The 14538-nt window shown below is 30.9% G+C and overlaps 1 protein-coding gene across 2 annotated transcripts; it reads right to left on the bottom strand.

The window, feature by feature from the left end:
• Positions 1 to 4081: 4081 nt before the first annotated feature.
• LOC111698821 (cell wall integrity and stress response component 1) lies at positions 4082 to 13389 on the bottom strand. Of its 2 annotated transcripts, none has more exons than XM_023469265.1 (8): positions 13231 to 13389; positions 12993 to 13030; positions 12466 to 12509; positions 8382 to 8490; positions 7651 to 7744; positions 6434 to 6525; positions 5793 to 6105; positions 4082 to 4714 (listed from the first exon to the last, which is right to left on the bottom strand). In XM_023469265.1, exons 1-8 carry the CDS (start codon positions 13265 to 13267, stop codon positions 4470 to 4472), a joined length of 972 nt encoding a protein of 323 aa, XP_023325033.1. In that variant the 5' UTR covers positions 13268 to 13389; the 3' UTR covers positions 4082 to 4469. The 2 variants fall into 2 exon arrangements, with proteins under 2 accessions (XP_023325033.1, XP_023325034.1); XM_023469266.1 differs by having other exon boundaries at positions 5793 to 6102.
• Between the last annotated feature and the right edge of the window lie 1149 nt (positions 13390 to 14538).

Below are 14538 nucleotides of genomic sequence, written 5' to 3'. Positions count from 1 at the left end.
AACAAAATCAAATATTTAAATCTCAATATCTTTAGAACTCGATGTTGTAAACCTTTGATATTTCAAACTCAGATTATCTGATCTAACAGAATTCATAGTTTGAAATATCTAAGGTCTGTAACATTTGGTTCCAAAGATATAGTGATTAGAAAATCAGAGTTTGTGGAAAAGACTCAATTCCTTTACATGAATTACATGCAAACTTTAAAATCACTCGGTAGTAGAGCTTTTAGATCAATACGATGGCAGCTATCAGGGGTTTAGAACAATTCCGTGGTTTTGAGAGATCTCAAGGCTCGGAAGGATCGCAAAGGCTTGGAGAGATTCAGGAGGTTCGGGGGGAGAATTCCTAGTGTTTGGGTTTGAAAGATCACAGAGCCCGAAACTTAAGAGATGGTATCGTTATGAAACCCGGTATTGGAAATCGGGATAAGTCAATTTTATAAATAATAAATCAGAAATATCTGTTCAAAATATCGAAATATCTGTTAAAAATGTCGAAATATCTGTTCAAAATATCGAAATACCTGTTTAAAATATCGAAATATCTGTTCAAAATATCGAAATATCTGTTTAAAATATCGAAATATCTGTTCAAAATATCAAAATATCTGTTCAAAATGTCGAAATATTTGTTCAAAATATCGAAATATCTGTTCAAAATATCGAAATATCTGTTCAAAATTTCGAAAAATCCGTGAATTTTATTTTGATAACGCAGTTTTTTGAAATATATCAGCAATCCCTTTAAGAAAGCAAATAAACTCTAGTTTAGTATGCATAATTATGGATAAAGTTTAACCGGAACTGTGAATATGTTAAAACCAGAACTATATTCAAGACTCCATACTAGCGTACATCATATATTATTCAAATTCAATCTAAATGTTAATCTAGTATTCATCTACTTGACAAGAAAGTTTTGAAACTATTTCATTTTTATTTTATTTTGTTTCTTATTTTATATATTTTTATTTTTGTCATCATAGGTCAGCAGTTTATCTATCTGGCAAGTTTCTATTTCTGAGATAAATTACAGATTTAGTGGTTTACTGAACTGCGCAGACACAGGGCTGCAAAAAGTTTGGTTGACGAACGGAAGTATTTAAAAATTAACGGAAGTATTTAAAAATTAACGGAAGTATTTAAAAATTAACGGAAAATTCTGTTTTCAGACGGAAAACTCAGTAACTGAACGTAAAAGTCTAGTTATTATAAAGAAATGGCCCGGAAATCAAATATCGAAATAATATTATAAAAAAACTTCTGGAAACAGAAAATCAAATATTGAAATAATATTATAAAAAAAACTTTTGGAAACAGGAAATCAAATATCGAAATAATATTATAAAAAACTTCTGGAAACAGGAAATCAAATATCGAAATAATATTATAAAAAAAACTTCTGGAAACAGGAAATCAAATATCGAAATAATATTATAAAAAACTTCTGGAAACAGGAAATCAAATATCGAAATAATATTATAAAAAAACTTCTGGAAACAGGAAATCAAAGCAATGACAATATTTATTCCGCTTTCAAGATAATCTAAAACTTTTTGAAATTTAATGAATAGGAATTTAATTTTTTAGTTGAAACGTTTATGATAATTGAAAGATTGCTTTTCGTTCTGAGTGACAATTAAACAGTATTTAAAAATGTTGTTTTACCATTTTGCAGTGATTACTAGAAAACTATGGAATAGGAAGGCGACATTTTACCAATAACTACAGGGTGATTAAAAAAAGTGTGATTAGCGGCGTCGGGTGTAAAATTGTACTTTTTTGTGCAACTCTCCTGTATGATATTTTTCAATATTTTTTGGGATTTTTTATTTTTGGTACTCCAATGTCCCAAAAAAATAAGACTAGAACTGACAATTGGGAATTTTCTTCTTATAATTTTGCAAATTGTCTGTGATTCTGTGATTCAATCTTTATTAAATTTTAGAATATTTGCTTTTCTGAACTTTTGATTTTGAGAGAAAAAAAAGTTTCACGGTTTTTCGTTTGACCATTGGAGTACCAAAAAAATTTAAAAATATAAAAGACTGTGGGAAAAAATACCATAAAGGAGAGTTGCACAAAAAAGGTACAATTTTGCATCAGACGCCGCTAATCACACTTTTTTAGACTCATGCTGTACGTTTTGATGTTGTTACAAAGCTTAACTCTTATCAAATCACTAATTTAGTGAAATTGGACTTTTACACTGTACAACGGTTGTGTGTCATGTTCATTGGACTTTTTAAAGTTATTACTTGATTCTAAAAGTCGTCTTCATATTTCTGATTATCACCATAAGTAAGCGTATCCATTAGTTTAAGAAGATAATTAATTTATTTTAATTTTTTTTGGATAAAAAAACAATCATGAATCCCAGAATTAAGAAAAGACGGCACGAATTGAGCTGAATTTCTGATATAATATTACATTATTCTAAACACGAACTGCTGGAGAAATGCTTTCTAAAAGCTTGTGTGTGTAGATAAACAAAACAAAACTTAAAATGCAATCAAACTTTTAGGCAAAAATAATCTCCAAATTTGATGATAAAAAAAATTCATCTCTTTTGACATGAGGATAATTTAGAATCCCGTTAATGCTTAGAACTACCAGACTCGTAGCGAAGGAAGTCATAGGGTCACGTGTTTCCATTTTTACGGGGGGGGGGGTACATTTTCTGGGACAAAAAGAAACAAGAGAATGAAGATAATGAAAAGAAGGAAACAAAAAAGGAAAAAAAAGAAAAGAAAAAAGGGAAAAGTTTTCTTTAAAAGCATTTCTAATATTTTGAGCACAGAGAAACTTATCTTCTTTTTTCTTTTAATAAGTTTCTGATCAACCATCTTACAGCAAAAAGTAACAATACGAGAATACGGAAACAAATTAAAATTTAAGATGGAATTTCTTTGAACAATTATACTCCAACTTTCAGGTGCAGTTTGATAAAATAATATTTTTTGGAAAACTGAACATTTTCATGATTTATTTTGAGTTTTTAACGGTAATTATCCTTCTTTGATGTTATTTTCCTTGTCATAAAATATTTTTCGGCTATTTGTGCAAGTAAAATATTCTCTGTAAATACTTTCATTTATTTATAGCTTCAAGCCCTGAACTCTAATCACCTGCACCTAATATCTATTCTGAACAGAGTTTACTAATGTACGACATCATTATTTCTTTAGCATATATAGCAATTATTAAAAGACAATTTTTTTATTATTCAAATACAAAATATCATTTTAATAGCTTGTTAAAGAACGAAGACATGTTTTTAAACAGATAAAATATCTATCTAACATATCTATCTAAAATATCTATCTAAAATAAATTAATGTGTGGTTTTTTGTCTTGATTCTTAAATCTCAACACTTTCTCAGGTTAAGGTCAAAAGTTTACGCCTGCGCCAAGCACATCTTCTAAATAATAACACCAGTGCATGCACTTCACACTTACATCGAATGTTGAAAATAAATTTAAAATAAACAATGTTACTTTTTTTTGTAGATTTCCAACGGAATTGATCGTCTTTGCCATTTGCATCCCAAAGTCGTAATTCAAACTATAATTTTGTAAATAATCTGCGTTTTAAACATTAAGGTTTACACTCAGGTTACAAGGATAAAGGGATTGGAAAATTTGAGTTTGTGGCAAGGACTAAATTTCTTTGTCTGAAATAGGCCATTCTTTTTCATGGAACATTGCGACTGCAAACCATGTGATCTGTAAAGGAAAAATGAAAGGGGGTATAGGCTGAAAGCTAATCACTTTAGCTCTTGATCGCGACCCATGACAGTTTTATATGATGTTCCTGTCATTTAATTTAAATTAATACTTTATATGGTTGACAAAATTTTTATTTATTTTACAATATATTTAAAATTTAAAAATCACAATTATTCTGTATAAAAATTAAGATTAAAATATTTTAAATGCTTATTGTTTTAAACAACTTTTACTTAATTAATTTATCACAAAACCTCGATCTGTAGACCTTAGAAATTGTCATTGTCACTTAAAAAGATGCAAAATTCTATCAAAATAACATTTGTAACATTCAAATGTAGAGATTTGCAAAACCATGAAGCCAGCAATATATTATATGAGATATTTTGTTTATCATTCAATAATATTGTTCACAAAATATATCTTTTAAGAAAGAAACTGAACACACAAAAATAAATTTTTCTAATTTCTTTATCCGTGTAACCTTATTTTGTCAGATCAAATAGTCATTTTTGAATTATCTAAGGCGGCCTACACCATTTCGTTGCAAATATAGAGGAATTAGAAAAATAGAATTTGTGGCTAGTGTTCAGTTTCCTTGAATGAAGTATATTTTGTTCCATCTGTACACTTATAATAAACTTGATTAATTTTACTAATGTTTTGCAAGCGGTATACTTTGGAGTAAAACTTATTAAATATAAATATATATTTTCCTTGGTTAATTTTTTTTATTTTTAAGGTTGAGAGACATTATTGGACTCTTTAAATGTGGGTGGGAAGAATTCATGATAGTTAATACTGCTGTCACTATTCACAATTTGACCGTTAAACCCGTGCACAATTGTGCGGTCATCGTGAACAGATCGGGCTTCACGTTCGTAAACAACTGCCGCACCGGCATCGGGACCACGGCGGCGGCGTTGGAATACAAATACGCCAATACTGATAACGCCAACAAGAATAACAGCACAGATCACACCTGAAAAAAGTAACGCATTATTATTGAATATTGATAAATTTTGCTAATAATTCAAAAATTCAATTCTAAACTATTATCAAAACCATCCTTCCGTAAAATAAATTTTAAGATGGAATTTATGTCATCAGCTGACCAAATGCATGAAAAACAATCGAAATGGACTTTAACATCATGTCATTTTATTTCGTTAATTCTATATTATTGATTTATTTGATCTCATCAAAAGATCAATATCTATTCTTGTTGAAAAGCGGAATGCTGTGTAAAAAAACTTGAGCAAAATCCTTTTGAAAAACTGTTCTATTTCCGTTTCTAAATGTTTTGAAAAACTGTTCTATTTCCGTTTCTAAATGTTTTGAAAAACTGTTCTATTTCCGTTTCTAAATGTTTTGAAAAACTGTTCTATTTCCGTTTCTAAATGTTTTGAAAAACTGTTCTATTTCCGTTTCTAAATGTGCTCAGGATGCAAAAAGAGAAAGTATTTTGATGATTAGACCTATATTCTGTTTTATAAATGAGCCTGACGGAAGTTAAATTAAATCGAAAAAAAAACAAATCTAAAAAACCATATTTTGTACCCTGTAATACTTATCCTGAAATACCTTCTATTTTCTACCAATTTCGATATACAGTGGTAAGCGGTTATATCAATACAACAAAGACGCCATTTTTATTTAAGTTTGATTGTTAACTAGCTTTTTTGAAATACAAGTTTACAGTAATCAAAAAGAAGCTTTTTTTTAATTGAGAGCTTCTCTGGACTTATATGTTCATGTGCATCCATGCTGTTTAACAGCTTGATATAAATCAAAATAGAAATCGAAGGTCGTCTTTATTGTATTGGTATAATCGCCTACCACCGTAGGAAAAAGGAACTGAACATATAACTTTCTAAGTCCAATATCTGTGCAACCATATTGTCTAAAGCTATAAACAAGGGAACAATAAAAAAGGGAAACTAAATTTTTCAATATTTTGTATTTTTAACCTCGTTACAAAAATCTAATTGTAAAAATCTAAGTAAAATTTTGATGTCTGTAGGAGGAAAATTTATTTGTACAATTTATTTAGTATTTACCTATGATTGTTGCTGTTGATGATACTTCCTCCTCTATCCTAGGAACAGCTTCAGGATTACTGGATACAGGATCCAGCATCAGAGAACTCTCAGGTTTACTATCCATACTCTCCAGGGTAGGGTCGGAGCCTGGTTTCGTCTCACTAGAACTCATTGTTGTTGGAAGCGGTTCAGAGCTAGTTTTAAATGTTGATGCTGTGGTTTTAGTTTCTGTAGAAGTAGAAGTAGTGGTTGTAGGAGTAGTTGGAGTTGTTGGAGAGGGGGGAGTAGGTGAAGTTATAGGTGTAGTTTCAGGTGCCGTAGTTGTTGTGGTCTAAAATTAAGATTTCGTATTCAAATTCCAAATTTATTATTATACAGTCGTCCCAATAAATATGACAATCCAAAGACGACCAAGTATAAGATTAAATTACATAGAACACTTTGGTGGAACAAGGACCATACTGTTAGATCAGTGTGGCAGGTTAAATATTACACTTGAACTTTTTAAAATTTTCATGCATAGTCGGGTACACTGTTATCTTTTAAAATGTAATGCACCAGCAAAAATATTATCTGTAGTTGCCCCTGAACCTCTAAACCTACCTGAACTGTAACATTCATATGTCCCTCTGCAGTTTCTCCTGAACCTGTAAACCTACCTGAACTGTAACATTCATATGTCCCTCTGCAGTTACCCCTGAACCTCTCCCTCCCAGGAATACATACTCCTCCATATGGCAAGTCCAGACTCCTAACAAATTTAATGATTTTCATAGAGGGCTAAGAAAAATATTAGACTTATAAAATAATGACTATGGAAAAGCTAAAATTTATAGAAATATGGCGAAGGAAACGCTAAGTGTTCGGACCCTCGTCAGTTCCAACGACATAATAACCATCAAAATCGATAAAAAAAAAAATTTTAAATTTTTAAAAACCACAAGAAAATAAACCAAAAAAAGATTATTAAAAAAATTTGGGCTGTCAATGGACATGGGAAATGAACTCAGATTATGAGATGGAAAAAAATAAAGCAAATATTCACTTAAAGAAAAAAATTGTTTCTTGGATTAAAAACAAACTGTTTAGATGTATGTGTATAAAGTGGTGGCTTGTTTAAGGAGGGGTATTTAAACCTTTTAAAGAATTGGACAATACTCTTCTTTAAAAAAAGATATTGAATTACAGTTTACAATTAAATAAAAACTAAGCTGAATAAGTGTGAAGTTTCAAAAAATAATTGCTATGCACTATATGAAAACGTGAAGTTTTATGGAAAAGCTATGGAAAAGCTAGGTTTTGTAGATGCAAAAGAAAACGAAACGTTTAATGGAATAATGGCTAAATAAGATTAAAGTTTTATTTAAAAATGGCTATGCATGATATAAAAAGCAAAGTTTTTTCATTTATTTTTATTTATATTCAATTTCAAGATTAATAGGTTAGAAAAATTAAATTTTGCTATGTACTTTCCAACAATCTCATATTTAATCTCACAAACTAGGAGAGATAGGAGAGAGAGTGAGACTCCGTCAGTTTTTTTTGGATTATGCCTTATCTCAGTTTTTTAACCCATTATACTTCTAAATATATAAAATTTGTAAGTTGAGTAAAGAAAAAGAAAAAGCAAATCCTTTAATCGGCTGAACGGCTGGACCGAATAAGCTGAAATATTTTGAGGAATCCAATGGGTTCCCTGGAAGTTACATAGACCAAAAAAATTTGAAATCTATTTTTCTAAAGTAGATCTTTTTTTTAAATCCCATGGGCAACACCGGACACTTCATCTATTAATAAAATAATGCTGACATCCCCCCCCCCCCCTCCATCATAAGAAAAGATTTAAATAAAGTTTTCGAAAACTTTGAATATTCACCTGTGTCCTCTGGTTTTGGATCTTTAATTGTAATCCCGCATTCTTTATCATTATATCTTCCATAGAACTCAACCCTGTCTCCTAGTCCGCACTCCTACACAACACAAATTTAAAATATAAAAATCTTGGTTTGGATTAATTTGAGAATTCTAGACTCCATCCCTCCTCTTCCCTTAGATAGATAAAACACACTAATACAGATTAGATTAAAACAAAAAATATTCACCTGTTTAAGAACTCCATTAAATGAGAGTAAAATATTCACCTATTTAAAAACTCCATTAAATGGGAGTAACATGTTCACCTGTTTAAAACTCCATTGAATGGGAGTAAAATATTCACCTGTTTTAGAACTCCATTAAATGGGAGTAAAATTTCAACTGTTTAAAAACTCCATTAATTTTGAGTAAAATAATCGCCTGTTTAAAAACTCCATTAAATGGGAGTAAAATATTCACCTGTTTAATTAATCCATTAAATGGGAGTAAAATATTCACCTGTTTTAGAACTCCATTAAATGGGAGTAAAATAATCACTTGTTTAAGAACTTCATTAAATGAGAGTAAAATAATCACCTGTTTAAGAACTCCATTAAATGGGAGTTAAATAATCACCTGTTTTAGAACTCCATTAAATGAGAATAAAATAATCACTTGTTTAAGAACTTCATTAAATGAGAGTAAAATAATCACCTGTTTAAGAACTCCATTAAATGGGAGTTAAATAATCACCTGTTTTAGAACTCCATTAAAAGCTCTCTTCCACTCGAAATCACAATCTGTTCCCTGGGGACTATAGAATTTACAATATTCCCAGTGTCCATCAGTTCCACAAAGTAAACTAAAAATACAAAACTTTTCAATTTAAAATTAATATAGTGGTAGGCGTATATATCAATACAGTGAAGAAAAATTTCGATGTCAATTTTGATTAAAATCAAATTGTTAAGCTTGTTTATAAACAAAACCTAATTTATTTATATAATCGCCTACTACTGTAGTTTCGAAGGATTTGACTAAATAATGATACACGTTTGCGTGAGCGCATTTACACTTGGATTTCTTTGCATCTTATATAATAAACCGTATAGATGCATTTTCGCTTCTTTTCCCACAATACTTTTTTGAAGACCACTGTACCATTTAACAAGGACCTGTTAGACAAGGCAATTCATTTAAAAAATGAGATGTTTGTGCAACTAAATAACTTATATTTAACATTTTCCATTATTTCCTCTGTAGAAAGATCTAGTATCGAAAAACTAATGTTGAATTATTAATGCTTTGTTGAAATTGATATGATAGAAGTTTTCTATTTCAGAATTTTATCTGACATGATACGTTTTAAACATTATGTGTTTTTGCCATCTCTAAAACCATTTGCAGATCAGCATCAAAATTAGTTTCTGTATTTCTTTATAAATATGATCTCCACATCTTTAAAACTTTTTGATCTCGACAAATGTAAACATCTTGTCTCTAAATCGTAAAATATGTTGATCTCCCAAATCTTTAAAAATCTTGATTTCCAGACTTGATTGAGATCAGCTTGACTTAGAAATTCCGATCTTCAACTTGTCTGATAGAGCCTAGGCTCTTGATGCTTTAGCGGAGAACATGATATGATCCGAATCAATATTCTTGACCCATCTAGGATTCAAGGGAAAAAAATTGGCACCGCAAAAATTCCATCACAAACAATGCAGGAAAAATGTTTCAAAAAGCCACATTAGAGAACTATGGTCAAGCAGAAATGCCTGAGTGGGAAGACCAAGCTTCCAAACATCAATGCTATAAAAAAATGAAAACAACTGTCAGTGAAAAAGTATCTTTTGAAAACGAAACTTTCTGGAGAGAACATACAGAAACACTCATAAAACAAGGACATTTTCTCTGCCTGGCAATGCTTGAAAAATCTGACATGATCTGGAAATCTTACATGTTCAATCTGAAGAAAGGTACACTAAAATTCCTACTCAACTCCTGTTTGGACACCCTGCCAACACAAACTAACCTTCTACAATGGGGAAAATCTGCATCAGATCTCTGTAAACTATGTCTACAGACAGGCGCTGAATTGCAAGGTAGAAGACAAGAAACTACAAACCATATTTTGAATGGCTGCAAGGTTGCACTACACCAAAAAAGATATACTTGGAGGCACAACAATCTTATTAAATATATAACTGGATTAATTGATATTGACCGATTTCTGATGTATGCCGACATCCCGTCCCATACCCTTCCAGGGGGAGGTACTGTTCCCCCCCACCTTTTTGTGACCGCAGAGAAACCAGATCTAGTAATTATCGATAGAATGGAGGAAAAGATGGATATTTTTGAGCTTACTGTCCCATTGGAAACAAATATCAAAAATGCCAACGCTCAAAAGATGAACAAGTATGAACATTTTATTACAGATATAACAACTAGGGATGTGTCTGTTCGTCCTTTTGAAATCGGCTCAAGAGGATATATCTCACCATCAAATAAGGCGATTCTAAAGAAACTGCATAAGTTCTGCAAACCCAGTGTTAGTTTCAAAGCAATGTGTGAAAATCTATCAAGCCTTGCTGTACTGTCATCATACCACATTTTTAGAAAATGAAAAACACTAGACTGGGACCAAGAAACCCCTTTTCTGAAAACCACCTCTGAATAGCTAAACTATACTCATGCTAAAAGTCTTGTATTGCACCTGTTTTGGCAAACCCTGTCAATTTTAAAATGCGATATCCAGAGAAAAGAGTTTTAGTTTGTAAACTTTTATATTGTTTAATGTAATTTTGCTTTAGACAAATATAAATGATAAATATATAACTGTTTTTATTAATTTCTTGAAAAATATAAAGTTAGTACAAGTTTTTAAAAGCCTGATTATTTCAAATTCAATTTTCCTACTCTCAAGAATTAAACTTTTATAGGAACTAAGAAAAAAAGTTTATTAAAGAAAGCTGTTTATTATTTTGGAGCAATTCATCTTTATTATACTAAGAATTTTTTTAGTGCAGGGTCGCATCCCATACCTCTAAACTATTCTGTTGGTGCGTACTGCAGTGATCTACCAGTATTTTTACAAAAAGAAAGTGGCTATTATAGGAGGATGCATTTTTTAATAACCATTTTTAAACTAAAAGTTTCGTATATTTTTCTGTTTACATTGATGGATTTTCAAACCAAAAAACATTTCCCCATTTTAACCTGCCATATACCTTCCCGTGGGGGATATCATGAGATACATGCAATATGAACTCAGAAATGTGCAATCTAGATATTAGAAAGAAGTTCTTCAGCTTAAGAGAATAAACATATTTCATCTTCAGTGTGAAAGATGTTAAGGGCGCCCAGATGCTCTATCAGTAGAAATAAAAAAGATATATTGAAAATGTCACCATAGTGATCTTCAAGCGAAAAATATTCCAGTAATCCAGTATTTCACAAAAAATGTGCAGCCGTTTTGACGTTTATTTTATTCAAACAATCAGTTAGACAGACAACGGGCAGCGGTAGCACATTTAAATTTCCAAGCTGTGTCAACCTTTCCGGTCCCAGTGTGTACTGTACCTAGCTCTATGTACAGGACTAGTCGGTGCAACAAGGTTGACGCGGTCAGACTTTATGCTTCATATAGGTTCAATTTACTTTAACTAAAGGGGCAGAGGTGCGTGAGACAAGCCAAATATAAATGTATTGATGTCCCAGCATTTTGTCTACTTCTATATATTTGTTTTGTCTAGATGCCAGGGCGCGTGTTTGTTATTTTGAGATGATTTAATCAAAAGACCCAATTTAAATAAAAATACAAAATAACATTCTTACATCGAAATTTTATCATGTTCCTTTATTGTATCCTAATTCAAAACATTCACCCATTGCAAATACACATAATTTTCTTTTTTTGAATTCATGATTTTCAGAGTGCACACTCTACAGAAAGTTACGAATATCTGCAAGCCGCAAGAGGTAAGATTAGTTTTAATCCTAAGTTCGTAGGTTAGGGTATTGTGTATTTAAAAAAAAGGAACAATCCTTTAAAATTTGAATAAAGAAAAGCCTACTGTTTCCCTGGTTGGTTTTTAACCAATAATCCCAACAAACCATAAAACTAAATCCTAATTCACTAAATATTATCCAGGGTAAAACAGGTACTATATGTACAGTGGCACCAAAAATTAAATAAATAGAATCCTTTTAAAGTTCTCCTTGTGTTATTCCCTTGCGTAATTAGAGATATATATGAGAAAACGAATCGTGAAAAAACATTAAGAAGAGGAAATGCAAGGAAAAAAGGCAGAAGAGAAGATGAAAAAAGGAACAAAAATACTGATAGACGAAAATATTGATAATAAAAAAAACATGAGTAAAAAAGCGCAGTATAATACAATTTAATTTTTTTATCCCCGCTGCCTTCCTCTTGGGTATGGACATGTCATAAACTTTTTTCATGATTACGACATCCATCTCAAAGAATCTGGCAGAAATGATTACAAAGAAGAAATCTCAGATATTAAAAAAATAAAATGATTGTTATAAAGGAATTGATTCTTTGTCACAAACTCAAATTTCTAAACCCTATATTTTTGCAACCTGAAGGTATGAACCTTTAATATTTCAAACTTAGATTAATTGATCCAACAGAATTCATAGTTTGAAATATTCAAGGTCTACGACACTGTGTTGCAAAGATGAAGGGATTACAAATCTGAGTTTGTGGCAAGGACTCAATTCCTTTATAAATTTTCATTATTAAACATTATTAAATAGTATAGAAATTAAAATTAAAATTGATTCAAATTTTTAAGTCAAGTTTTGTTTCCTAATTCTTTCTCCAGGTTGTGCTACAACCATACCAGGATCAATCTGAAAGCCCCGACTCCTCTTTATTTTTATTTTTTAAGTATCTCTAGGATTAATCTAAGCTTGAAAGGAACTAAATTATCAGGTTGGAAAATAACTGAGATGAAATGAAAATATGGAGAAATTAAGAATTTGAATTTGAAATCTTTCTCGAGTGTGCATTTTCAAATCGTAAAAAGTTGGATTTTTCTTTAAACTTCTGATGATAATATTTTCCATTTTAGTTGAGAGAAAACTTATTATTTAATTTCAATAAAATTATTTTGATCAAGTTTTTATCCAACTTTTACAAAAACTTCGTTTCGACTCAACAACCTTAAACTTTTCGGATTTTTAATAAATTGGTTTCATTAGCTTTAATTTATTTAAGCCAGGTAAGGAAACAGCTAAATCGTGTTTATTGGATAAAGAATTTCTGTCGCTTCGCACCACGTTTTGAATAAATCAAATTAAAACATTTGAATGAATGTCTAAAGAGTACAGTTCCTTGAGCATAGTGAATCCATTTAAACCGTTTAGAAATCCTGATTAAATATATATATATTTTTTTAAGAAAAAATATTTTCAAACACATTTTTTGGTGGAGAAAAAAGTGACTTTAGAAATCTAAACTACAAAAAAATAGCTATTTTATATTTTTTTCAAAAAACAGATTAATGGATTGAAATGCATATTTAAAAAGCTCTTTTTTGTTGTGTATCGATAAATATATATTTATATATTCCTAGAATGAGTAGAGAGAGTAAACCTGCTCCAAGCATGGTTTCACCTTACAGGATGAATCACACAATTTTATCAAGTCTTTGGTTTGGTTCCGGGTTAGATTCTCCTCCTCCTATAGTTCTCTATACTAGAGCATCACTATCTGAAATTAGATTCAGTTTTTCTTTTTTCCTATTTTTTCTTATTTTTTAATCTTTGAATTTAAAGGGAATGTTCACATAATTTCAAGTGACCCTCGGTTACAAAGTTACTAGGCCCTTTTTCTTTTTCTATTGTTAACATGTTCTCTTTGCATACATTGTAAAACAAATGCAAAAAAGTTCGCGGATTCTATAAAAAATACAAAATTTAGTTGGAGGCCGATTTTTTAATTTTGAACATCCATAAACCTTCCCTTGGGTCTTGTGAGGTCTAACACAAAATTTGGACCCAATCAGTTTGGTCGTTTTAACGTTGATTAGATACAAATAAACAAATTATATAGACAAGCAAAGTATATATTATATATAGATATGCTGTAAAACCTACGGTGATCAAGAGCGTCTCCTCTGCATCCTTTGAAGAAAATGTAATTTACAGAATTCTGCACCCCCCCCCCCCCTGTGCACATGCTGTACACTTTGAGCTTGTTATACCTCAAAGTGTACACACTGTACTAAACTATACAACTGTACTCTCACAAATAATTCAGTCTCAAGAAACCATGGTTAGAAAATTAAATCGTTTTTAGGATATGATCCTTAAGAGGAGTTTAGAAGTCCAAGAATATGGTCCCAAAAGAGTAGTTTAGAAGTCCATGGATGTGGTCCTAAAAGAGGAGTTTAGAAGTCTACAGAACCTGAACTAGGACATGGAGAAGACTCAGCTCTAAGAACACCGAGATATTGCAGTAAAAGTGTGTTAATTTCTTTAAAATTCCTATCAAATTTGTACTATAGTTTTCTCAAAATTGAATTATTTTAGATAAAACCAGATTTGACTAGAATAAATCACATATTCCTTGACATCTGCGAGTTATTTCTGTCCAAATCTTAATTCACAGGGTTTCTAAAACCGCCTTTGTTCTTAAGAAAGCATGATTTCCAACGGTTATACCCTTTAAGCCTTTATCTCAGTACTTTCTTTATCTCTTTGTCTTCGTTGCATAAATCCAGGGGTCAATTTAAAGAGAATCCAAAATTGGAAATTATTGAATTTGTGAAAGAAGAACGATTTCAAACTTTACGCCTTTTAAACTTTGCGACAAAGGGAGGGGGCGGAAACGACAGGGAATTGCAGAACTGTTGTAAATTAATTGAATGCGTAAATA

This window comes from Eurytemora carolleeae, unplaced genomic scaffold (genome assembly GCF_000591075.1).
Source record: "Eurytemora carolleeae unplaced genomic scaffold, Eaff_2.0 scaffold328, whole genome shotgun sequence".
NCBI classification, from domain to species: domain Eukaryota; kingdom Metazoa; phylum Arthropoda; class Copepoda; order Calanoida; family Temoridae; genus Eurytemora; species Eurytemora carolleeae.
Note: the sequence above shows the minus strand (reverse complement) of the source record. Positions and strands in the feature narration are given on the sequence as shown.

Excerpts from the sequence above, each read along its gene's own strand:
- LOC111698821 (XM_023469265.1), bottom strand. The coding sequence starts at position 13,267 with ATGCTTGGAGCAGGTTTACTCTCTCTACTCATTCTAG. Across the intron at positions 6,526-7,650 it reads TCCAAAACCAGAGGACACAG|GAGTCTGGACTTGCCATATG; the intron begins GTGAATATTCAA and ends TAAATTTGTTAG. Across the intron at positions 4,715-5,792 it reads ATCAACAGCAACAATCATAG|GTGTGATCTGTGCTGTTATT; the intron begins GTAAATACTAAA and ends TACTTTTTTCAG.